This window comes from Sesamum indicum, linkage group LG13 (genome assembly GCF_000512975.1).
Source record: "Sesamum indicum cultivar Zhongzhi No. 13 linkage group LG13, S_indicum_v1.0, whole genome shotgun sequence".
NCBI lineage: Eukaryota > Viridiplantae > Streptophyta > Magnoliopsida > Lamiales > Pedaliaceae > Sesamum > Sesamum indicum.
The window spans coordinates 2,427,897-2,454,728 of record NC_026157.1 but is presented as its reverse complement, the minus strand read 5'-3'; the positions used below and the strand labels follow the sequence as shown (position 1 = coordinate 2,454,728).

Genomic DNA, 26,832 nt, shown 5'->3' with positions numbered 1-26,832 from the left:
AAGACTGCAAAATGCAAATTGCACATAGAAGCACAAACAAACAGCAGCCAATTTGTGAATAAACTAGCCAGAGTGGCTCGTCGATGCTGAAGTTTGATTACATATGGAATTACTGCCATTGAAAGTGAACATAATGATAGAACGAGAGTATTGGCGGCAACCAGTTCAAAACAAAATTGACTGTATTCCTGCAACTGCTATCCAATGGAGACCAGATATTCAGAACTACACTACACCAAAGATTATATGAACTCCGTTATTTGTCATATTTCTATACGCGATCGGCAATCTGTGTATCATAACTACTCGTGAATGTACATATAGATGCTAATAGTACACGAAATGGGCTTCACTACATAAAGTGGAAGTTTTCAATCACTCGAAAAACTTGCTGTTAACCCCTGCTCTATATAAGTTCAACCCTGAAGTAGTTTCTACGGTAATCTCAGTGTTTGCAGGTGTAAAAATCACGTCACCTTCAGTAACTAACTCCTCAGAAAATGGCAAGCGCATTACTGCTTCTCCTGCTATGACCACAAAAACAGACGGACCAGGAACTGCAGGAAAGATAGTCGACTTTTCTTGAGGAAGAATACATCGATCGACCTCAAATTCATCAAAAGGAGGCATATATTTAACAGTATAAGGATTTGAAGGAACACCATGAAGAATTTCTGGAAAACCCTGCAAAAAAGTTTAAGTTTCATGAACAAAAGGAACTATAAATAACTGAGGATGTTTCTATGAATTCAGCATAGATTCACTAGGAAAGGAGCCAGGCAACAGATTTTAAAGCAATTAAGGAGGTCCCTGTCCAAATTACAACCCTGAGAGATATAAAGAGCGTGCATACGGCAGGGTTCGATGTCATGAGTTAGCAGAGTAGTTTCTCTTGAATATCATCAAGTTGCTGCCATCTCCTGATTGCAAATTCATAAATTATTTCCTTAACAGCAATTAAATGCTACATTAATATCACCAAGATAGTATAAAATAAAGGGAAGGAGGGAATAGAAGAATCAGGCAGGAAACAAAAAGAGCACATCCAACATATATATGTATATATATCATATCACAACCTGCTTGTATGTGAGCATAGAACACAGAGTTTGGACATCCAGGGTCTTGGGAGTAAGGCCTGCTCGTACAACATTGTCCGATGTTGCCATGCACTCGACACATTCACCATGTATATATGCATGAGGTTCATTTGCTGCCACATATAGAGCTTCACCGGCACTAAGTTTCACATAATTCAACAAAAAGGCAGCTATGACACCAACGTCTCCTGGAAATTGCTTTTCGAGCCGCAAAACCAGCTCCTCTTTGTCTGTCAGCTGCCTTACCTATGAGGAATTGAAATCACGATTGCAAGTTTCAGCAGAGAAAACATCATTACATAGACATACTGCCCTAGAGTGCCCAAACAACAGTTAACATATATGAACTTGAAAAGTACTATAGAAGCTCATAATACTGTACCATAACATGATTATTCATATTCTACCTTATACTTCCTAATCCCAGTTAATACATGCAGCAAAAGTTATCCAACTGCCAGACTGTTGGGACTCCATATGCCCCTAGTACTTTGGCAGAATCCATGAATTGTTCGAAGAAACTAACTCGATGCGGAACTTCCATGAAAATGAGCTGCTAAATTTTTTTAAGAAATGTCATGCATTGTTGCATTTCTGCACAAAAGCTTATTGAAAAGGTCAAGCTAGAGGGAAATACAAAACAGAACACCATTACACTGGTTGCTTCTCTTTGTAATAGGACCTGAATATCGTGGTATTTCCTTGAAGGTGGTAATATATCCCAATCATTCTATTATTGATTCACCGAAGAGAATAATGGTGTTGGAGAACCAGAATTCCCAGTTCAAAATGCAAACTACAACACTAGCAGCAGGCTAGCTTCGTGCAACTAACATTAGAAGAGAAAAAGTGGTAGAACAAAGTAGTCAACTGGGCACCGAAATCATTTTAAGGAACAGCATTTCAAGCAGAATAGACACAAGTGACAAACAATAATACAAGTCTTTAATACCTTGCGTGTAATGTTCAGTCGACTTATCAGCTTCAAGACTACATCAGATATTATGGCTTTGCTCGTGGACATGAGTTTAGTAAATAGGGAGTGCAAGACCTCCTTCAGTTTCTTCTCTCCATCATCTTCACTTATATTTAATGCTTGATGTGCAGATGCAGTGCCAACCACTTCAATGATCTCGGGAACATTTCGAACTACACTCTTAAACTCCTAAAACAAGATAAAGAGTATAAGTAAATGCATGGAACTTTTCAAATTATCAGAATGTATAAGTCCATGCCAAAAACTGTAGCTAGGGTCAATCAACCTAAATAAGAAATTGACTACCATTTTGTTTCTTTCATCTGGGATGTCCTCACAAATCTCAAACTAACTAATATACCCAAAATGAGTCCTTCCAAAGGAGTATCTAAACTGTGAATCTCAGTTTAGGCAACTAAATATGGAAATCTAAGGCCTACTTCAGAAAAGTTTATACCTCCTCGATGGAACTTAAAATAGAAATTAGAATTTCTTCTTTTAATCACAATGATTTGCATCTCTTGAGAAATTCAGTCAGAAATTCAGTTGTTATATGCTGCCGTAAGTGGATGCCAGAAAACACTGTCAAATACAACCGTATTGAGGAGGACAAGAATGATTTAAAACTTTGATGGGAAGAGTCCATAATTTCACATTACATGAATATCAGAAAAAAATAGCCATGGAGTGTTCATTTAACCCCTAGCTCCACCTAGCATTGAACAAGCATTAGTTGTAGACATCAAGCTTCGAGGCACTTATGCTCCCAGCCGTTTCCTACTTGAGAAACATCACACAGAACCAAAGGAGAAACACAACCAGACCATACTTAGTCGTGCTGATTGCTTAAACGAAGATATTAGATTCTTTTCAATCTATTATACGAACAAAGAAAAGGGATGGCATCCCTGGGCTACATGGACTCCCCCAAGGGGCAACCCCCAAGATACCAGAGAATATTCATGGCAAGCTGTATATCTAAAATCAAAAATAACGACGAGGGCCGCAAATTAGCTTCCATACATGTGACAACTACACGTCCATATGAATCAAACCAACTCAACTACAGAACATAGTTGTTAAAGGCATATGGCGCATCATGAAGCAAAGGTGCCTGGAGCCATGGTGCACGGTGCACATTTGCATAAATAAATTATATATTCATACATTAATATTACAAAAACAATTAAATAAAAACAGCAGAAATTATATTAATCATTATACCATAAAAAGAAGTTGAAAGGCAGGGCTTGAGCGAGCCTAGCCTCATTTAGAACTGGCGAAGCCCAGCCTTTAAAGGGTTGGGCTTTCACATGGCGCTCTATAGCGCGCCAGGGTGCCACAGAATAAGGTGCGCTATGGCGCGCCATTTCTGCTCCAGGAGCAAGCCCAGTGCCATTAAAGATGGCGCATGGCACAAAACGCACCTTGTATAACTATGCTACATAATGATAATTTTTATTCCCCTTCACCCAACAGATATAAATTGGAACTGGCATACTAGTATTGCCAAAGCTTATACCAATGAACAAGGGAGAAATCACCAAACACTGAACTGCTCTAGACCAATTATGTTTCATCTTCATTCTTCTAGAAACATTTTATTGAAAAATTATCAACCAATAATATAAAATGCTATAAGGTAATGACACTACCTCAAGACCAACAAATCCACACAGTGCCTCGAACTCAGTTAGCGCCAAAGCCATCTCAGGCTTATGATTATCATCCTTATACACTCCTGGCAATCTTTTGTGTAGGATAGCTGCCAAATCCTTATCTGGATGAGCTTGTATAGACAGTACCTTTGCTACTGAAAGCACCTAAAAACAGAGACAAATATTTTCATTTTTCACCAATTATATGGACAGATATTCCAATAAAATCAGCCTCCTCCGTTTTGAAGTGATAGAGAGCTTCTTACAGTTCAAAGTAACTTCCTTTTAATACGCGGATCTTGGTTTCCATAAACAATTGACTCGCAAGATCCTTGAACGATGAAAATCACTTGAAAATTGCTCAAATAGCATATCAAACAATTTTCAAATACCCAGGAGAAAACAGATGAAAAAAGGTATAATTTTTTTCGTTAACGCACTTGTCCAAATCTGCACAAATATCCCGCATTAATGTCCTACAGAAACACCAAACAAGCCAAATTTCCAGAATTACCTTGAAAAGAAAAGGGAGATCCGGACCCCACTTCTGCAACACCTTATCGCCAAGCACATGAGGGTTTCGCCGAATCCAATCCTTCAAACTCATTAAATCACAGTAATTACGCTTACGACCATTCTCCCTCTGCAACCCACCGTTGGACAATCCACCATTCTCTTCCACCAGCACAACGGCGTACGAGGGCCCTGACTCATGAGTCCCCATCCAGAACTCCGCATAGGGCTCATCACCCCTGATCTCCTCCCCACTGTTGTTAGCGTATAGTCGCGCCACACGCGAATCTTTCCCAATCTTACCCCACTCATACCTCTTCACTGAGCATTTGAGCTTAAGAATTCCAGGAATCTCGGCACCCATGGCAATGCAATGCCGAGGTTCAGTCAGAGAAAGTAATAGGAATCTGACGAAACTGCAGTAATAGCAGCAATTGAAGAGGAGAAGAGAGGAAGGCGATTACGCCCATTGAGGTGGGCTTGGCTTTTTGAAGGCAACGATCAAGAGGGAAGGAATTTCTCTCTCTCTCTCTTGATGTTATCGTCACGGATACGCGATCCGTGGCGGAAAGAGTCGTCAAGATTGTCGGCAGAGGAGCTGCGCACGGCTTTACGATTTGGGAGAAATGGTGCGGGCCTGTGGCTGTGGCTGTGGGGCGTCGGTGCGTACCGTCGTGAAATGGCAGTTGGAGTGATAGCGGGGTTTTGACAGTTTTTGGGTCCACATCTCCAGGCAACTTTCAGCCTTTTATTTTTATTGTCACATGACATTCGGTGTAATTCCACGTGCTTTGAAAATTGTACTAAAATTCTTCATCTTTATTTTTGTCTTATAAATAAAATTTTCGTTATCAATATTTATTCAATTATTAATATTAGCAAGAGTTGAATAAAAAAAATTATATTTATTTTAATTAAGTTATTACTAACTTATAGCATATTACATTAAATAAATATTTTTTATCAAATTACATTTAGACATCTTCATACGTACTAATGCATGTGAAGAGATATATCTTCACCCCTATAAGGGTAATTTGATTAAAAAATATTTGTTTGACATGTAATAAATTAACCGTTAGTATTATGAATTTTTATTCATTTTTTTTGTTAATATCAACAAACTTTATGATTTTTGACTAATATCTAATAATAACGTTTTTGAATTTGTTTAGATAATTTTAAATTTAAATTAGATTTTGTTGCATATCGATGGACTCGAATTTTCTAATGTGGAACAATTTGAAATATTTTTTTTCTAATTCTTCCATCAGATCCAAAATCATCAATTCAAATGTAGCCTCAAAAAACTGAAAATTAAAGTCCAATTTGCAATTACTCTAAATATTTTCTTAAAGAAAAAGGTGAAAAATGAGACCTAATTTATTTGATGAAATTGAGAGTTTTAGGTTCGAAAAATCCCATCAATATATGAGTGTTCGTATATTTTAATTAATTATAAATATTTAATATTAATAATTAATTAAAATTAATGCTATAATTATAACCAGTTCACTCGATAGGAAAAAAAATACTCTATGATAATACGATTATTGTAGGCCAAACAAGTCCTAAGCCAAGATATAAGAAAAATTATTTCCTCAAATTATTATCATTAGCAGTTGAAGAAAATTATTATATGGGTACACTATAATATTAGATAAATTAAATTACCTATTAACATATAGATAAATACAATGAAATAAAATTACAATATTTGATATTAAAATCCAAACTAATATAATTAATGTATAATATAAAGATGATTATTGAAAAATAATTTAAACTTTAATAACAACAATAATCAATAATAAAAAATATTTAGTAGACATAAAAATAAATCTGAATTATGCTACTTACTAATTATTTTTTAAAAAGATCTAATAATGTCTTGGGTAAAGATTAAATTATTATACACTTATCTAATTTTAAATAAAATAAAAGATAATTAATCAAACATAAATTTATTATATATATATATATATTTATGGAGGAGATGTTTGCTTGGGGATAAAGTGAGGATGGAAATAATTTTTGTGAGACAAAGGCATGTTAGGGTTCATCATTGGTACCACGAGGGAGACATGGATGCCTCATCCACATTTACCATCATAAACTTTGTTTTTCACCTTTCAAATTTTGGTACTTTGTCACAAGCCTGCTGTTTGCGTTTTGATCGATGCTCGTGGCGCTGTGTATTATCTGTTTTAATTTTATATGAATTTTTTATTTTGATTTAAAAATATACGAGTTTAGAAAAAAATAGTCTTGGGACTTGTAAATTGCTCAAACTTCTCGTCTGCTAATAATGCCCTCCAAATAACGTTTTAACCAACTTAATACGGAAGTCCAGGGGCAAAAATGACATTGTTCACACGCCAACATCTCAGCTGGATTCGACCTCATGGTATCCTACTCCTGATTATCCGATCCAATCCTTCTATTTCACGGGCTGCGAGATTGACACCAAACCCTTAATTAATGCCCGTGTACTTGTAAGGATCGGGACATGGATGAGATGACGCTGATAATGAATTTTGATTAGTGGGATAACTTATTTATCAGATGAAAATAAATATCAAGGGTGTTAAATACAATTTTTTAAATACAGGAGGTATATGTATAATTACATCAAATCCCGGAAGAGATGAGTGTAATTATCCCTTAAAACTATGAAAATATTATGTTTCCATTTATGCCCCTGATGTATTAGGCCCCTATTATTGCTGGAGAAAGCTTCAATCTTAAGAGGACATACCTCTAAATTTAAATAGATTTATAGTAAGGTTTTGCTTATCATTAATATATTTTCTTTTATAATAACCTCATATGATTAATTTATAATTATATTATTATATTGTTGTACGCTTATCATATTTCAGCATTACAAAATAATATAAATCATATTATAATTATTATTGTGTTATCATGAGTAATAATGCCATTATTACAATTAATATCATTCTTATTAATAATAATATAATCTATTTTTATGTTTTTCCTTAATTTTGGCCTCTGAATCTCTATTTATATATGTTATTTTAAATATTAGCCAAGTATGACATGACATACATACTTATAATATTTATAATTATATGTGAATATTCTGAATGATTTGATCAAGATACATTAATAATACGTAAAAGTATTAACAGATTAAATATATTGTCAAAAATACCAAAATTCAATGTTTGAGTACATATAGGAGGATTTGTTCTTTGCAAAATATGAATAAAAATTTTAAATGGGGACAAATTGGTAAAAACACAATAGAATGTAAGCAAACACCTGATTCGGAAATATGGGTTTTTTTTTTTTTGCATGATCTTGTATTTTCTTTAAAGTTTGATGTCTTAACAATACATTACACTTGTTACGTAATTAGTCCAATTCGATCTAACCTGATCCCGAATAGAATTTTACAAAGTTCTTGCGGCGTATAAACCGTTAACATATCCTCAACCAACAGCAGTATCGACTCGAGATGTAAAATCCTCAACTATGTACGTTCCATATTTTAGTCATCTCTGACGACCTAACCAAATATCTGCTCATTGGAAACAGATCAGAAATTTCAATCATGCAAATATGGTAATCCTGCTGTACACAAGAAATGTGACCTTGAGGAGGTACGCAATGGCACACCTGCCGGGCCAAGAATGAATTCGACGTATCAATCAAGTAAGTGTACATACAAGAAAGCGTCCCGGCAAGGACAGGAAACGTCGGAGGCAATGTATTATGTTGTCAAGCAGCCATAACCACAAAGCCAAGTCCTGTGAACCCTGAGGACAAAGTACACAATAACATTGTCTCCTCAATGGAGCAGCATGAAGAGCAACGACAACAGAAACGACTCAAACCACATCATCAGAGTACTCATGATAAATATCGGGTGTTTGTACGTGGGGAAGATAAGGAACGAGAAATTGTAAATTATCTTAAGTATCATCAAGAATTTTATTTCCTTATATATGTTAGGAGCAATTTAGTCATATAATACCAGATCTCGTGATTACAACAACCGTAAGGTGTAAATTTTAGTATCCACAAAATCGATTGATTACACAACGGGCAACGAATTATTCATGGGCATATCATTGTGGAGTAAAATGAAAAATAGAGTATTAATGAATGTATTTATCCTATTTATTGTATTTATTCATAATTTTATGTTGTAAGGATTAAAAATATTTTTCTGTTTGTTGTATTTTATATACTGTCGTTCTACATGATTTTAATATTTTCTTGAATGCGTACGTTTTAATAGTAACAGAGGAATTATGGAAGAAATAGTAACTGAGCAACGAGAATTTACTACTCGTGCATAAACAATATTCATTCGGAAAAAGTGATGTAATTTGAAGTACCTCAAGACAAGATGACAAGCCCGAGATATATCGCTCCACAGAGGAATATGAAGGATATCATTCCCCTGCAAAGTGACGAGAAATACAGTTCACATCAGAACTCATGAAACGGAGAACAATTTAACACTCTACTGTCGAGGAAAGCATGTATCAATTAGTTTTCCGATGTTTACTTGATCATCCGTTAAACATAATATATCACTGTAGGTGGAAAAATACGTTAATATTCAGTGCAACCACAATTTTAGAATATTATTGGTGATCGATTATCAGCAGAATCTCTAAAAGGGAGAGGGGAAATTACCACGACTAAACTTAGATCTACATGAAGTATTTCTCAATTTTCAGAAAATTAAGTAGAAAATAGAATATAACAGTTGTAAATATCCAAACATTGCAAGATTTCTAAAAGGTTTTGCCTCGTCATATCACAGTATTGAACTGTTCAAACTCTTTCAGATAATGTGTACCAGATAACCCCCCATGCAACCCCGTTACACGGGCACGGGCAAAGTTCCGCAAACTTCTCAGCATCGCTCGAGTGAACCCTTCGAGATATCAAGTCATCATATATATCTGCATCATAACAAAAATTATGCTGTGCCTTTCTGCTGTACAGTAACTTAATTCACTTAATAAAAATGTCGAGTTTTTACCATAGACAGAGAACAAACTATTCATGACACCTGCCATCCGGAAGAAAATGCATGAGCAACACAAAATATAATAATGGATAAATTACATCCACAATCCCCAATGCCAGATCTAATTATACAAACATTGTCTATCTTTTGCAAAAATTACAAGTACACCCTATGGGGGGTGTTCATGAAAATAACAATTACAACTAAGGGGTAAACTTGGAGTTTCAAAAGGATAGGCGATGTAATTAGATCTAACTTCAAAGTGTGTTGATGTAATTTACCCAATAATAAAATGAAGTTGAAAAAAGAGGTGAATAGAGAAAAGGATAAGCCCGTACCAATGAAGAGAATAATGTACCGAAGGATACGGACTTTTGTCATTTCTTGCAGCAGCCAAATAACAGCAATAAATATGATGAATCCTGGCGACCATATCGTGCAAGAAGTAGTATCCTTGACTCATCAAAAGTTATTGCTCTAAACTAGAGTAATCACTGAAGTAACTTACCAATACAAAGTCCTCGCAGTGTCCACTGTTCAACGGCAAAGAGATGAAATCAATGTATCAAATCTCAAGAACATAATGCCACATGATTCAAGCAATATTCAAATCCAAAGATGCGCCATCAGAAGTACTAATTTTGGAACTAATATTTAAATGTCTTACATTTTTGGCAATAAAGAGCACGATGAGAAGAGCAAGGATAAGACAACCAGCAGCAATCCTTGCAGTGAGAAGGTTTGTTGATGCAAGTATGAGAACCATACCCCAAAATGATGAACCAAGATCTATTATGGGGAAGCAATAACAAAACAAAATAAAGCAACGTGTAATTTCAGATGGTGAAAGAAAATGGACGAATAAAGAGTCAATGCAAATTTAGATTAGGTATCCATGAAAGAATGGAATAATGATATTAGTATACAGAGGACTTAGAAATCGTAATGTTCTCACCAAAAGGAAAAGCTTAAAAAAAAAGGAACAAAGAGTATTACATCCAGCAGGCAAGATCAACCAATATACACCACCACGTGTTTGAGTGACCCCGCCTTCATTTGCATGAACCTGGATGCCCTCCACCTGAATGTAAGAGGAGATAATGCTATTTTATATTCAGATAGAGGAATTTTCTTTGTATGTATAAAGTCGCTCTATTTATTCATTTTTTCTTTTAAACAATAGACAAAAAATAGAGGAATTTAAATTTGATTTCAATACAGGAATTGGAGCAGCATAAACTACAATACAGTTCACAAGGAGTGTTGAGAGTTGTAGATGTGTAAAAGTGTGCTTGAACTTCAACGTGTTGAAAGCAAGATTTAACTCCACAGAGTGAAACATATCCATAAAAGCTTTGTACCTCACCACATGTAAGCTTACAAGCAATTGCATGGCTTGCTTCATGAAGAAATACAGTGATGAGCTTAAAAGGCGTGAGAAGAAATGTCCTCCATAGCTGTCATGATCATCATTGGAATAAATGAAATAAGAGAAAAATCAAGTACCATTACCAAAAAAAATTGCTCACTTGAAGTAGGAATAAGCAAAAAGATCTCAATTTCTTTTTCTAAATAAGTTGAATACATTCTAACACAAAAAACATTCTCAACCTTTAATCAATAAATTCAAGACATTCTAACATGACATGATAAGACCAAAGAAAAGATAAAAATCATACTTCAAATTTCAGGAAACAAGGAAGATATTTTGTAACATCCACTCAAGAATAAATTTCACCAGCAGTAGAGATCTTTAAACCAGAGCCAACTTGAACAATGGTTTTGAGCCTGGATTGATTTCTCAACCACACATCAAGATTTTAGAGGTTGGCTTCCTAATCCACTTGTTTTCATCTTAATCTAGATAACCTTGCTGGAGCTGAAATAAATAAATTGCTTCAAACTATGTTCATCTGGGCAAAGTATCTTATGCTATCACACTCTTTACCAAAACGATCTCGTGCCCACCCTTTCAATTATTCGTCTTAATCTCATTCGTTTATGACTAATGCATCATGACAACCACTAGATGCAGAAAAATCACACTTATCAGAGAATTAACTTGTGCGTATTTTCCGCAGTACTGCTTGGACATGATCAACGAATCAAGTCATTCTTGTGCAAGTTCAATGATGGAACAAAATCAAGAGAAATTCATGTTTCAACTTCTATTCTGTGATGCATCACCCCTTCCATTGTGATCTCTTTCTCAGCTCTTTCAAGCCAACACAAGAGGCAAATTTCTACTCCAGAGTAAATCAATCAACAAAATCCTGAAAGTACTAATAAAAATTGAAGAAAAGGAGCCCACTAAATTACAAGGAAAACAATTACACCAACTGCAAAAGGAGCAAGCAACACCCCAATAATGCTTCAAGCATACGATTCCCAGAATTCGAGAATTTGAAGAGAGTGGTGGTATATTCACTTCAAAAAGAAAAACAAAAAGCTCTTTTTACTGAATCTACATCCAAAAAATTAACTTGACATTTAAAAAAAAAAAAAAAAGTTGGAGAAGAACAGATTGAAGGAAAACTTACAGCAAGAATAACAAGAGTGAAGACGCCAATTGTAGCAAGAAACATCACTTGATCATGCTGACAACAACCCTTCAATTCCCAGTTCGGATTCATACTTCTCTCCCCCTCCCTCCCTCCCTCCTGCTCCCAAGAAAAAAAACAAAGAATTCCACAATAAAAGGTGAAAAATCAACAAGAATCTCGCACGGGAGGACAATTAAGGTGGAGAATCCAGAGCCCAATTGGAGGAACAAGTGAATTTGAATTCTTTTCTCTTTCAATGTTTGAATATGTCCAGGTTTCGCGGAAGCAGAGTTGGTGTCCTAACTGGCAAGACAGCGTATGGTAATAGCCTGCTGCCAATCGTAGTTTCCAAACAGACCTTTGTCGTTTACTACGTCGGACTTGGTCTCAGTTTTTTATGAAAGTGGAAGTAGTCCTGGGCTTAATAATGGGCTTTCTGGGCTCAGATCTCCATTCTCATTGTTAATGGGCTTCCACTAATATATCCCACGACCCAAACCACTAATGTTGGATTAGCCCACATTTTAACAAGGCCATAATTGGTACGTAGGATCCAAATTAAACTAGAACATTATGAATTACATTATTTTTGGACGACGAATTTAGAATTATGGATTTCAAATCTATAATAAAAAATTTATCGAATTTATTGAATAATTCTAAATTTAAAGTACGCTTTGTTGAACATTGATGGATTTTAAATAACTGTATTTAATCAACAGAATAGTTATGTTCTTTGATTGAAATTATGTAATCATCTGGCGAAACCCATTGAATGAAACTGTGTCCAATCGAGTGAAATGGTATGTCCTTTGGGTGAAATGATGTGTCTATTCAAATGAAAGGTCATAACTTTTCGAAAGCATCCTTTTTTATCGGACATGTTCATTCAGTGATACCTTTCCAACTTCTATAAATAGGTCCTCCCATTTTATGTCATTCATTCAATTCATTTTCCATAGCATTCTTAAGCGATTAAAGTATTTTGCAAGTATAGTTTTAGTAATAGAGTTTCAAAATATGTTTTGGTTTGTTGTTCTCAAAGTTTGTAGTGCCGCTAATTTGAAATTATGAGTCATTGTATCTTGAGAGACAAATTGTCAATTTCGTTAGCACCAGAGTGGGGTAATAATTATTTTAAAAATAAAAAGTCTAACTTTTACCTCAACTTCAATATACACAAATTCCACACATCCCTCTGGACAACATACTACACCATTGATGTCAGAGCGTATTGTTGTGTTGTTTTACAAGAACAAGAATGGTAGCATTTCTTGTTATTAGCTTTATATCCGTTACCGAATATGCGGTGAGAACAAATTATTCTAAGTTAAACTTACGTGTATTTGATTATCTATTAATATGAGAATTATATCAGTGGATAATGTTGGAGTGTGTAGTCCGACAGCTACATCCAGGGGTAATTATTGTTGTCCTAGTTTATTTATTTTTTTCAATTAGGAGTAAAATAGTAATTTCACAATACTTTGTAGGTGTGCTAGTATCAATATGGATGACAACAGGGGTTCTGCGCGCAGGTTTTCCCAACCCGAGACCTACCTTGATGAGGACCCCGCCCTCGCCCTGTATATATTTAATCTAAAATAAATTACACAATATAAAAAATATATTCAACTACTTTTTTTTATGTATTTCTTATATAAAGTTGGATATATAGAAAATCGTATAAAAACTTAGAGTCCAAGATAAAACCTGAAACCTGCGCCCAACTCAGTTAGGTTCCAAATTATTAGACTCGGACCAGCCTCTGACCCATCAAGAAGTGTACCAAACCCGTCCCAATCGGGAGGGATCTGGTTGCCCAACCCGATTGACATCCCTACTATATAAATAATTAATGAGTGACATTTTATTGTATTTCACTGAAAAAAATTCTATAAGATTGATCTTGAGCAACGGTGGACGTAAAAGAGTTTTTCGAATCATGTAAATCTTGTATCTTGCAATTATTTTTTTAAAAATATATTTTGTATACATGTTGACAATACAAGTAAAACAAAGTGATTACAAGAGTCAAATTATCTAAACTTTTTGAGTATACAAAAAGAAATAAAGGAAAAAGTTTTTTTTATCCATTTATCAGTAAACCTTTTAAGACATCTTTGTGGCACTTTCACAAGACTAAAGCATCTCTACCTCGTCCTCTCGCTTTCATGTCCAGTACGGTCCAAGAACTACCTCCTCCAACCCTTCATCCTTTAGGCAGAGAGATTCTTTTCCTTTTTTTTTTTAAAAAAAAAAAAAGTTAATTCTAATTGCATGGTTTTTTTTTTTCTTGATAAATTAAAGTTCAGAATTGGACATTGGAACATATTTAATGGTACACAAAACACATCGTCATATTTTCTTGATAAAAATGCAATTTTAATCATCTAATTTTAGTGTTGTGACACTTCTGTCGTGTCCTATTTGAAAACTGCAACTGATGACTATAATTAAAAAAAATGATATGTTAATCAAAATCTTTTTTTTTTTTTAAGAAAATAAAAGATCGGTCACCAATTATCACGTGCCTAATTAATTTAGTGCATTTTTATCTTTCTGACATAGCATGAGAAAAATAAGGAAAAAAAATAATACAATTTTAGTCTATAATTATAGAGGGCGGCATATTTAGTCCAAATGTCACTAGGGCGATAATATCACATCAGTAAAACTAGTGAAAAAATTAAAAAAAATATTCAAATTAAAAAAGTCACGTATCAAACATTTATTCTAATTTCCAACGAATTTTAGTATTTTTCAGTGACATCTAGAGCTATTTTTATTTTAGTTATAGTCCTCAATTATAAATTTAAAATCAGACCCGACAAAATTTAATACCATTCTTATAATTATACGGTAATATATATATATATATATATATATATTTTACCTATATCTGAAAATGGTAGATCCTGTTCTTGGTAACTAATACTTTGATGAATATATTTAATCTTCTTTACATGGAAAAAAAAAGAGCCCTTGTAGTTCAAGTTTTACAATATTTATTAGTCGGTACAATCTGTGGGTTTCGAGTGAACTTCCCCTTCTACTTACATAGCTTTCTTTACAAAGTGTTTGTTCATTAATATTTTACATTAAATTATTGGGAAAAGTATTATTTTAGTCCGCTAAGTATACCTAATTTTAATTTTAGTTCGATAACTATGTCCATTTTTATTTAGGTCCAGTAATTTATGAAATTGCTTACTTTTAGTCCTTTGGCAGATTCTCGAACAATTTTACCCCTATGCAACTTTTGAAAAGTAGTTTTAGTCCATATGCACTCGTAGGGGTAAAATTATTCGAAAATCTACCAGAGGACTAAAAGTAAGCAATTTCGTAAGTTACTGGACCTAAACAAAAATGAACATAGTTATCAGACTAAAATTAAAATTAGGCATACTTAGCGGACTAAAATAATACTTTTTCCTAAATTATTTGTAATGGTGGGGTTTTATTTTATTCTTTTTTAATGTTAATTACATTTAGATTTCATCTAAAAAGAATACGAGATTACATTTTTCTAAAAAGAAATTCAAAATTACACACCCCTGAAAAAATTCTCTGTTTACACTGACCCTGTTTGTTAGGGATTAGATGGGAAATACTGACGTCAACAAAAAATATATAATTTCCAATTTAACCCATCATTTCATAGAAAGTAGTCATTATCGATTGGTGTTTTTCTTTTTTTTTTTTTGAACTTCATATGGGTAATGTTAATATCATGTTTCTTTAAGAGACAAATGCAATAATAATGTATACCTCACCTATATATAAGTAAAAAAAAACTAAAAAAAAATACTAATATCAATTTCCGTTCATAAAACTTTTTATCTAACAGCAATAATTTGGAAATAATATTTTATTAAAATTACATCTTTTTATTTTATATATAATTATATTTACTTCTTTACAAGTATGAAAATATTAGTAGAAGAAAAATGCTGAATGTGGTTGGCAAAGTTAGGAGGTTTACTTAATTCTTTTACTGACATCAGCATTTTTCGTTCAAATTCTTACGGAATAAGTCAGTTATAAACAAGAAAAATTATCAAAAGAGAGTGTACGTATAATTTTAAAAAAATACATAATTTTATATATTTAAAAGGGTTTAACGTGATTAATATGGTAAAACTTCTACTTGGATCAATCAATTTTGAGAAATTGATGTGATTTAATCGGGACCGACCAATTTTAAATGCTGCTTGGAAATTTCCTCGATTACATTCATGACATGTGATTTAGTCCCACATCAAATGATATATTTGGTGACATTTGATGCTACTTTGTTTTTTACTGTTTATTAACATTATATTATTTCTAAAAGAACTAATATTATTTTTACGGTAAATTAGAGTAATTTTTTGTGGAATTTGACATAATTATGAATATTTTTTTATTATTAAAAAAATTATAAATACCTTTCTTCAAATAAAAAATAATTATGTGGCTCTAGACGGTGAGGTGAACTTTATAACCTTGTTTACTTTTTCCAGTTAAAAATAATGTTTGAAAAAATATAAAAAAAAAATTAGGATGGGTAAAGTAAGTATCCGTAGGACATATTAGTCCAAAAAAATATTTTTATTTTTAAGGTATTTAGAAAATTATAATTCATAATCCAAAGAGGTAATTTGGTCAGTCCACCATAAAAATTAGATGAAAACTTAATGGAAGCTAACGTAATGAATTCGTTGCTGGATGGACATTAAAAGAACGCCAAAATAATTAGTTACATATATACTAATAAATAATTTGTAAATGGTAGACATTTTATATATTAAGATAAAAAGCATATATATGTAATTTTCTTCACTCCACAATCAAATTGTAGTGTCGGAAAAATTGCACGTTTCATCTTGTAACTATAAAGGTTGTCTTCTGATCCACTTGAAATTTATTTTGATTAAAAATAAAATATATGACACATTGACGGCATTCGTTGCCAGAAATTGCAGAAAATATCATGTGATGACTATAATGGGGACATTTTTTTGGCCAAATTGGCGATTTCCAATGACAAAATGTATCAAATATATCATTTTCTTTAAAGTATATATAGTCCTTTATTATCAAAATGAATTTCAAGCAGATCAAAAGTATTATCCCCATATTTACAGGATATTGAGGACACTCGTCGCCCACAATGACCAAAACGTCACGTTGAATATCATGTGATAGCTACAAATCAAATATATTTTTTGACCAAACATGTAATTTCGGAAGATAAACATTTGGTTCTTGATTATCAAAATGAATTTCAAATTGAACAAAATCACCATCCCCATACTTAGACAACAAAATTGTATTTTTTTTCCTTACATTGTGTGCTAATAAGGTTGTAAGGATATATATTATAGCAAAGATGATGATAAGAACACATAGAAAAGGGGGATTGGGGAAAGGGACAATTGAAGTGGAGGATGTAAGAATATTGATGTTGGGAGTCACTTCTTTAAGTGTTTGATCACATGGGCAAGTGGCCATACATACATAGAAGCAAAATGGGATCCCAAAAGGAAGTGAAAAGAAAAAGTTCACAATCTTGAATTATTAGTATTCTCTAAATTCATGGACCCCTTCTTCTTTTTCCCCACCAATTTTATTTATTTTTCTTATAAAAAATATTACATCATGTGGGATATGTGGTGTTGCTTTTTCTTTAATTTGGATCCTTTATCCCAACTTTTTCCACTCTTTTTTTTTTTTTTCCTTCTAAATTTTTGTGGACATCATCGTGGGATCGGCTAATTTTCACACAGTACATCAAAAATATAATATTATATGACAATAATTTCGATCTTGAATTTAATTATTAATAAAAAAAATTATCATTATAGACAAATAGCGACAATAATTATTTATTGTAACTATCAATAATTGTTTTCAGCAACATAACTTTCTTGTCACTAATTTTTACTAGTGACGGTATTTTCAAAATAATTACTACTATTAAACCCATGAAACTCATTGTTGCGATAATAAAATCTTGTCTCTTAATTTATATAATTAATAATAATATTAAAATCACCACTTGATTATTTTTGTCGCTATTTATACTCATTTTCTTATAGAGTCATTGAACGTTCAAAGAACGTAGCAACTTCTATAATGGTACAAAAAATCTCGTACATTATTTCTTAAGAAGAAAATTAGAACCAAGAAGTTGAAAAATAATATTATTTTATTTCACTTAAGATATCATAGAATAATATTACTCTGTATAATTATCAAGATTTTCTTATTGAAATCAAGTGCAAATAAATAAATAAATAAAAATATATGTATTATATTGCATCAACATAATGTATGTTTAATACTATTCGATATTTTTACATTCGTTTCATATAATTAATGTTTCTTTTTTACATTATCCTATTCTTGGAAATTTGAATATCTCCACTTTGGCTATGGGCAATATGATCATTCCTCTTTTAGGTTTTTTCCTATCCACTCCACATATCCTACTTCTCACTCTACATACTTTTTTCTTTGGGATTTAGTAGTTGTTCCTCCTTTGGCATGGTAGCCCCATTGTACTCTCCATACTTAGCTTAATTCTCAATTCTCATTCAACATATATCTTTGCGGTTGAAGAAATCTTTCTTCCTTTGAAATCACTCCAACATTTGTCACTCCATGCTATACCCCCTTCTTGGTATCATCAATCACTACCCTTTTCAAATTACCAAAAACTCTAATTTTGGTTGAATTCGCGATAAATATTTATGTTGTTTAAAAAATTCTCGATACCTCCATGCAGAAACTAACATTAGTCCAATAATGAGTCATATATATTAGCTTTCGTTAAGGTTGTATCAAGATTTTGTATCAACTTGTCCAAAATACCCTCTGAATCCTGAATTATAATTTTATGTATTTTCGGGGTTAATTACATTTAGACCATGATCGGTACATAGGAATGGACTGGAAATGGATTCGGCATTCACAAGTCCGTTTCTGTATATGTGATTGGTATAAGTAAGGAAAGGGATTAGTCATTCCATGGGACTCCTTATTCCCTTGGGAAAGGGATTAGTGAGTCCATCCAAAAAACATGGTATTAGCTATTCTTATGAGTTTGGGAATGGATTTTTTTTTTCTTGACAAAAATTATCTTTGTGATTACATTATATTTCTGGGATGTATTTTATTGGGTATGATTCTTTTTGTTAATTCAAAATATTATTTTGAATTAATAAATATGGAGAATAAAATATCAATTTATTAATTTTGATATTTAGTTTTAATTATTATTAATTTTAAAAAAATTATCAAGTATCGAGGCATAATTAATGTAAATGCATTGTGATTAAATAGATTAATTCATTTGATTGTTCAAGCTAATATAATTTTTTTTTGGCAGAAAATGTGTAGATTCCATTCCCGCTAAATCCCGTTTCTTTATACAATCATGCCCTTAGACCCCATCTAAAAATGTAAAATTAATTACATTTTTCCCCTAAAAAGTTTTTAGATTATACTTAATTATATTGCCTCCAAAAAATTTTCATTTACACCCGGTCTCCTTTTGTTAGGGTTTGGAAAAAAATATTGACGTAAGAAAAAAAAATATAATATTTTTATTTTGCCCCTCATTTAACATTTTTATATATATTTTTGTACTTATCAAAGGATAAAAGTAATATATGTAAATGTCGTGAGCTAACATCTCTATATCTTTTCCCTTATAAGTACAAAACTATTATATGAGAATATTAAATGAGGGTTAAAATTAAAAATTTATGTAATTTCTTTTTTCTAATGTTAGCAGATCTCGCTCAAATCCTGACGAAATGGAGTCAGGTATAAACAGTGAATTTTTGAGATGAATGTAAGTGTAATTTTAGAAACTTATTAGGAGAAAGTGTGTGCAAATTTACATTTTCAGAGGGGGTCTAAGTATAATTAACCCTATTTTTCAGAGTAGTTTTATGGACTGAAATTGTCATTTTAGAATATACAAGGCTTAAACACAGAGGGGCTAATGGGGTATTGCACAACATCACGTATTTATTAACACTTTTTCAAAAAAAAAAAAAAAAACAAACATAAATTTAAGAACAAAGTTGACATTTCCATCTTAATTACCGTCCAAGAGTTACATAATTATGTCAAATATTAGGAGGGTAAACGGTAATTTTTCAAACGAGAAAAGGGCACGTATAATTGTATTAAATCTCAAGAGAACTCATTATAATTTATCCTATATTAAACAATCACAATATAATTATTAATAATAAAAATTATACATAAAGTCGTCACTATATATAAGCGATCAGTATGCATCTATAGTGACAAAACACACAATATTAACAAGAATTATTTATTGTTAATATATCATCACTACATACCCGAGTATCACTGATTTTCTTTAATGACAACTTTATGCATAATTCTTTTCTCTAATTTTTACTAGTGACTAATTCTAAATAGTAACTATTATTAATTAAAACTATATACATATATAAAACTCATTATTACAATAAAATCAAAATTTTTATAATTACTTAATATAAATAATTAATAATAATAATAATAATAATACTTGTCATATAATTAATTAAATCTGACAGTCCAAATCTTATAATGATAAAATATTGTAGTTATGGAAAAACCGTATAACTAAAGCAACATCTTTTCAAAAGCACTATATCCATTTTGTACCTGAAATTCGAGACATAACACCAACGTATGATTATCTAAATCCTGATTTCCCAAACTCAATGGTTGGGATTTGACATAAGTAATCATTATCCTAAGATTGTGGATGATGAGATTCATGCATAAGGACACTTATCAACTTCAAATAAAATGATAAATTACACTAAAGTCCTCTGAATTTATATCTAATTACACAATAACCTCCCGTACTTTATAAAATTATAACTACATCATTCAAAGTTGTAACTGTAATTTACATAAATACCTATTTATGAAGAAAAACTTACATAAATATCTCTTAGGCCCCGTTTGCTTCGAGTATTTGATTGAATGCGTAATTAAATAAATGATTGAAAAACTCAGGATTATTTAATAGATGTTTATTTTATTGTATTATAATTTGAAGTGAACGATTAGTAAGTTGTTTATTTCATATGATAAACTTGTATTAAATGTTAAAATGACCGTTATGTCCCTCGTTTGTTTTTAAAATTCCACATGAAAATCCCCAAATTATATTTAAGCCCTAAAATCGAGATTGAACGCAACAATAATCATTCAAACCTTTCAGCCTTCAAATTCTGCCGAATCTGATTTGAGTAAATTTTTTTCGTATTGGTAGTATTTTCTCTTGTATTTAAGTTAGGGTTGATTGCATTTTGCCAACCGAACTATGATCGCTTTTTACACTTTGACATTTAAACTTTTTTTTTGTGTCAACTTACCATCTCAACTTTACAAAATTTTGCACTTTGCCATTTAATTTTCAACCAAGTTTTTTGTCAAAAAAAAAAGTCACATGCAATGCACATGTAATATTTAAGGGTCATATGATGTGATATTTTTTAAATATGCATAGCATGTGATGTTTTTTCAGTAGAAAAATTAATAAAAAAAATAATAATATATAACAAAATAAATTCCACAAAATTGAGATTATAAATTAACACAAAAAAAATTCAATAACAAAAATATAAAAACAAATATAATTCGAATAATGAAATTTATTTGGTGGGTGAGTAAAGCACAGAAAGAGAAGGAAGAGTGTATAAAGTTAGATTGAGTGTGGAAGTGGGGTTGTTGCCAGATATATGTGCCAAATGTTGCCACAAAATATGTTTTGGTTTGTTTCAGCATTATGTTCGTATTATGTCCCGTTATAGCACTGTTCCAAAAACATGTGTCTTCCTCTTTCATTTCCACAACATTCCCACCCCCTCCGCTCCGGTCCCATCCCTACTTTATGTAAAAATTTGTAAACATGATATATAAAGATAATTACATTTACACCTCGATATATAATTATCTCATCCATATATTTACATAAAATTTTAAAAAAATATATATAACACAATTTACAGTAGATAATTCAAACCGCTAAAATCCCACCTCCGGGACCCGTTTAACTAATGCTACTATCCTTTTCTAGTCTCTTTCCCATTTATTATCAAGACACAAAATTCACATTTCATCTCCCCACGTTGCCAAGAAACTTGTTCAAAAGAGACCAATCAAATGTAATTATCTTGAGCTCCTTCAAGATTTCTTACAAAAGTCTTTCAGTTTATTTTATTTTAATTTTTTTGAATTTTCAAGAAACCCCGTATATTAATACTTCGTCAGTTCCAATCAAGAGTGGTTGTGTTGTTTCATCTTTTCCCAAAGAATTAATCAAACTTGCATGCACATAAGTCCACTTTGACGACGGTTGGTGTTGGCTCTTCACTTCAATTAAATTTCCAGTCTTTTCAGGTTTTCGTTTCACTTCCAACGGAATTCCAGGGAAATGGCAATCGAAGTATTCCCCGACAGCCCGAGCGTGGGGATGAGCCCCCGGATCTCCTTCTCCCATGATCTTTCTCAGGCCGACGTCGTCCCCGTCGAGCAGTACATCCGCACGACTTCCTCCTCCACCATTGATTTCGACTTCTGCGTCTTCCGGGAGAGCTTCGATCAAGAATCCTCCTCCGCCGACGAGCTTTTCTTCGACGGCAAGATCCTCCCCATTGAAATCAAGAAAAGATTACCCCCGCCGAGACGACTGGAAGAACAACCACCGCCACCGCCACCGCTCCCGCCGCCGGCTCCTCAGAAACCCAGAAGTTCCGCCGCGAGTGTGAATGAAACGAAGAACCCGAACCCAAACCCAGAATCAGAAGAGAAGCAGAAGTCGTTCTGGCGGTTTAAGCGCAGCGCGAGCTTGAACTGCGGCAGCGGCTACGGCCGGACTCTCTGCCCATTGCCGCTGTTATCGAGAAGCAACTCGACAGGCTCTACCTCCAGCGGGAAGCGCTCGTCGCTGGCGAATAATCAGAAGCAGAATCTGCTCAAGTACTCGTCCCTAAACAGTTCGCAGAAGCAACCGCAGTCTGGCTACTCCTCGTCCAGGCCGCCATTGAAGAAGAACAGCCATGCTTCCTACATCAATGGGGTTAAATTCAATCCAGTGTTGAATGTTCCGCCGGCGAATCTCTTCGGGCTGGGCTCCATTTTCTCCGGCGGCAAGGACAGAAGCAAGAAGAAGTATTAGCTATAGATCTGTTTGGCCATGCTGTTCAATTCAGTTCATTTCTTGATTAACAGAGTTGGTTTAGAGCATGATTAAGGTTGTAATTAACGGGAGTGTGAATTTCAAAGGGATGTCGAATAACAGGTGAATGATTTGGTTTCAGGGCTGTCCTGATCAGCTTTAATTCTTTTTATTTTTTAATTTCTTGGTTATGTCTTGTGGTGTTTGATCGCACATTCTTGGCATCTTGTTTCTATATTCTTCTTTGCTCTCTCCTGATTCTGTCAGTGATATGTTCAGGAATTGGTCTTGATATGAGGGTTACAATGATGCTCTCTTCATATTTTACCTTTATATTTTATGGGATGTAGGACATTAGTACTAAAAATTTAGAGTGTTTTTGAAAAAAAAAAAAAAAGAAAAAACAGTTCAATATTTAGAATTTTATTAATAAATTATTGTAGAAAACTGCTTATAATTTTTGCTTAATGTAATTCAATTTAAGCCGTTCAAGAATAAAAAGTTGTAAAACAAAAATACTTTTTAAAATTTATTTTCAATAATAAGTAAGTTTGTAAGTACTTATTTTCAGCATTTACGAAAATTCCTTCTATCTTCTTCTAAATTAATTAATAATTAGGGCGTATAGTACTCTTTCTTGTCGTGTGCATAAATATATTTTTTTAATGAACAAAAAAATTAATATAACTTTTTTTTACAATATCTTATCAGCTTTACCTAAAAAATATATTTATTTTATTTTATAAATTTGTCAAATACTTTTCAACACTCTATAAAACACTCTCTAAATCTGCAGCTACTTTATTTGAGAACATCTCATGCATGTTTATCAACTATTTTCAAAATAAAACCAAAAAAGAGACTTACAAATTTTCAAATAAAACCCCACTAGCTAGATATTATCCCAATATATGTTGTTTGTATAATTTTGTTTTAAATAAAATAAATACAATATATATATATATATGAAAATAATATACACAATAGATTTTAGAGTACATTACAGTCACTTTTTTTAAAATTTACTATAATTACGAATATTCGTTCATTATTTGAAAAAACTACAAGTATTTTCTTTAAATGAAAAATAATTATATAGCTCCGAAATGATGATATGAACATTACTACTTTACTGTTACAGAATTTTTTTAAAAAAACAAAAAAAATATTTGAAAAAATTAAAAAAATTGAGGATGAGTAAAATAAATAATCTATATAGAATATTAGTTTATAAAAATACTTTATAAAATTCTAATAAAATAAATAAATTATAAATTATAATTTATAATCCAAAAAGATCAGTTCACCATAAAAATTGGATGACATGCTAATGGAATAGACTTATTGTTAGAAGAACATTAAAATCATGAAATTATTTATCATTTATCAAACAACGAGAAGGTATTTATAATAATACAAGAATTCAGAAAATATGATTGTAATTTACTGGAGCTGGGTAATTAGCAGTTGGGGGGTGTCATGTCACCACTCATTACTACTATATTTATAGTAATTAATCACATTATTAAACCATAATCACTCTTCTTCACTTCCAGAAGCTTTATATGACTGTCATCTCTCATTTTCATGTTTTCTTCAAGATTTGTCATTTTTTTCTTCATGTGGGCCATTTATTCTTACTATTACATGTGATCTAGGATTGATTTTTTTATAAATAAACAGAGGCCCATCTTATCTTTTGTTAATTTATATTTGAATTTTCATATTTTTTTAAATAATAATTATATATAATTACATCACATTTTTATCCATTAGACAATATATTAATTCAATTAATACAACAATACGACTAAAATCATGCATCAAATACTTAATTGGCATAAGAACTATTGTATTGATGTCATATTACAGAATAAGTCATCGATCTTAAATGATAAAGATGGTGGCGATATTTACCTATCGCTGTTAATTTTATGGTAACGGATGGTTTTGGTGTCACAAAGTTCTCTTGATGGCCTTTTGTGCACAAGGTTAGTCGATGCAAGTAAAAAGTTGTTCGATTTTGATTAATTGTGTTTAAGTTTTTGAGCTGTTACAAGCTTTTAAAAGGGAGAAAATATCAGTACTTTAACGATCAAATTAGTAACGAAATAAGTAAAAAGAATAAGGTATCCGTCACTATTTTTTACTTTTAACAATTATAATAAATCATATAATTCAGACCTGTCCCTCATTTAAATGTAAATAATCTTAGAGACATAATCAAAAGCATCTAACCAAGATAAGGCCCAAGCTATGATTTCCGTTCATCACCATCTCCACAATGAGCTAAAAAGAATAGTTGATTTCTTATCTCCATATGGTTAATGAGCTTTCGCAAAAAATCTGACTCTCAACCGACTGATTCTGCTCTATTTCCTAAAGTGAATATAGTAACACATAACCGCTATAATTAAGAGCAAAATTGCCGTCTTTTCTAGTGCCCATGGTCGTGATTTTGTGCTACTGATTCTCAGAACACATCTTTTCGCCAAAAGAGGAAAATTGGTGAATAGAAAATGAGGCGAGTCTGGAGCGGATTTACCCGAACATGAGACCTGCCCAGGATAATCTCACCCTGGCCCGGCCCTCCCACAACTGAGTTTTTGCCCGGTCCCACAACCCGCCAAACCTGCCCTGCACAATTTAATTAATAAAAATTAATTGAATAAATGCTAAAATTAAAGAGAAATTAGAAAAATTATTTGTTGGTATTATTTTTAATTTTGTATCTTATATAAGTGTCCCAAATTATGTATTAAAAATAACCATCACTTTAGATGTACATAATTTTAATAAGACATAATGTGCAATCTAAAATTATTGTATAAGACAAAGTATGCGTTCATCTAAATTATTAATTTTTTCATTAAGTAATATTATTTTATGATCTATAATTTATTATATAAGAATAAATTCAACTAATATTTTATTTTTTTAATCTGTAAAAGACAAAGTATAAGTTCATCTAAATTATTAATTTGTATACGCTCACTCTTAATCTTTTTTCAAATATCTTATAAGTTGTGTACATTTTATAAAATATTTTAAAATCTTAAAAATGTTGAATTTTATTTTAAAAATAAAATTTTAAAGTGTTTGGATAAGTTCTCAGAATTTATAGGATGTAATCATATAAGGTGTTTGGCATAAAAAGCTCTTTATCTATATTATATAAAAGAAAACTCTATTTTCACTAACAAGTAGTCGTTACTTACACCGTAACACTAATTTTTTGGAGTACCAAAAATATCCTTATATATTTTCGACCACTTCTACTCAAATTCTTCTTCTCATCAATATGATCTAAATTATCTATCTATACTAATATAAAAATTTCACTCACCAATTTTTTTTTAATCGATAATATCCCTAAATTAGTATTATTTTATTCATGTATTTATTTCTTTTTTTAAAATATGGTGTGTTAGTTTATATATTTTACCTTATTTATACTATATGTTAGAACATAAGCAATTATTTATTATATGCACGCAGGGACACGTGTCATAACGACTAGTATTATAATGATGAATCAAATGCCACTAATGACTAAACTATTAGATTTTATAATAGGCAAAATTATATTTTTTGTCCTGTAACTTTAGGTCGTTAGCGAATTTGGTCCTATCATTTATTTTATTTGCACATTTAGTCCTTTTTTATGAATTTTGTCTGAGCGTCTCACGTTTGGAAATTTTTTTGACAAATTTAGTCATGTATTGACAATTTTCGTCCCCCTCACACTATAATATATCTCATTTTTTTGTCATGTAACTATAAGTTGTTAGGATCAAAATTGTCAACACAAGACTACATTTGTCA

At 32.0% G+C, this 26,832-nt stretch overlaps 3 protein-coding genes across 5 annotated transcripts; 1 reads left to right on the top strand and 2 right to left on the bottom strand.

The window, feature by feature from the left end:
• On the bottom strand, positions 165-4,982 carry LOC105176157 (mannose-6-phosphate isomerase 1). Of its 2 annotated transcripts, XM_020698686.1 has the most exons (6): positions 4,249-4,982; positions 3,732-3,899; positions 2,053-2,265; positions 1,080-1,346; positions 854-920; positions 551-684 (listed from the first exon to the last, which is right to left on the bottom strand). In XM_020698686.1, exons 1-5 carry the CDS (start codon positions 4,609-4,611, stop codon positions 903-905), a joined length of 1,029 nt encoding a protein of 342 aa, XP_020554345.1. In that variant the 5' UTR covers positions 4,612-4,982; the 3' UTR covers positions 551-684; positions 854-902. The 2 variants fall into 2 exon arrangements, with proteins under 2 accessions (XP_011097179.1, XP_020554345.1); XM_011098877.2 differs by lacking the exon at positions 854-920 and having other exon boundaries at positions 165-684.
• On the bottom strand, positions 7,554-12,147 carry LOC105176156. Of its 2 annotated transcripts, none has more exons than XM_011098876.2 (10): positions 11,802-12,147; positions 10,623-10,718; positions 10,258-10,342; positions 9,929-10,050; positions 9,770-9,794; positions 9,600-9,683; positions 9,274-9,303; positions 9,088-9,193; positions 8,618-8,682; positions 7,554-8,032 (listed from the first exon to the last, which is right to left on the bottom strand). In XM_011098876.2, exons 1-9 carry the CDS (start codon positions 11,892-11,894, stop codon positions 8,619-8,621), a joined length of 705 nt encoding a protein of 234 aa, XP_011097178.1. In that variant the 5' UTR covers positions 11,895-12,147; the 3' UTR covers positions 7,554-8,032; position 8,618. The 2 variants fall into 2 exon arrangements, with proteins under 2 accessions (XP_011097178.1, XP_020554249.1); XM_020698590.1 differs by having other exon boundaries at positions 10,628-10,718; positions 11,802-11,917.
• On the top strand, positions 21,901-23,148 carry LOC105176155. The gene is made up of 2 exons (XM_011098875.2): positions 21,901-21,994; positions 22,221-23,148. Exon 2 carries the CDS (start codon positions 22,264-22,266, stop codon positions 23,005-23,007), a length of 744 nt encoding a protein of 247 aa, XP_011097177.1. The 5' UTR covers positions 21,901-21,994; positions 22,221-22,263; the 3' UTR covers positions 23,008-23,148.

What these genes read in the sequence shown, in the direction of transcription:
- LOC105176157 (XM_011098877.2), bottom strand. Translation starts at nt 4,611, where the DNA reads ATGGGTGCCGAGATTCCTGGAATTCTTAAGCTCAAATGCTCAGTGAAG. An exon ending in ATCTCCCTTTTCTTTTCAAG is followed by an intron (nt 3,900 to 4,248) that starts GTAATTCTGGAA and finishes CTCTGTTTTTAG; the next exon opens with GTGCTTTCAGTAGCAAAGGT. An exon ending in GTGGATTTGTTGGTCTTGAG is followed by an intron (nt 2,266 to 3,731) that starts GTAGTGTCATTA and finishes ATCTTGTTTTAG; the next exon opens with GAGTTTAAGAGTGTAGTTCG.
- LOC105176156 (XM_011098876.2), bottom strand. Translation starts at nt 11,894, where the DNA reads ATGAATCCGAACTGGGAATTGAAGGGTTGTTGTCAGCATGATCAAGTG. An exon ending in GTACATTATTCTCTTCATTG is followed by an intron (nt 9,304 to 9,599) that starts GTACGGGCTTAT and finishes TCCGGATGGCAG; the next exon opens with GTGTCATGAATAGTTTGTTC. An exon ending in TAGTTTGTTCTCTGTCTATG is followed by an intron (nt 9,194 to 9,273) that starts GTAAAAACTCGA and finishes GTTATGATGCAG; the next exon opens with ATATATATGATGACTTGATA.
- LOC105176155 (XM_011098875.2), top strand. Translation starts at nt 22,264, where the DNA reads ATGGCAATCGAAGTATTCCCCGACAGCCCGAGCGTGGGGATGAGCCCC.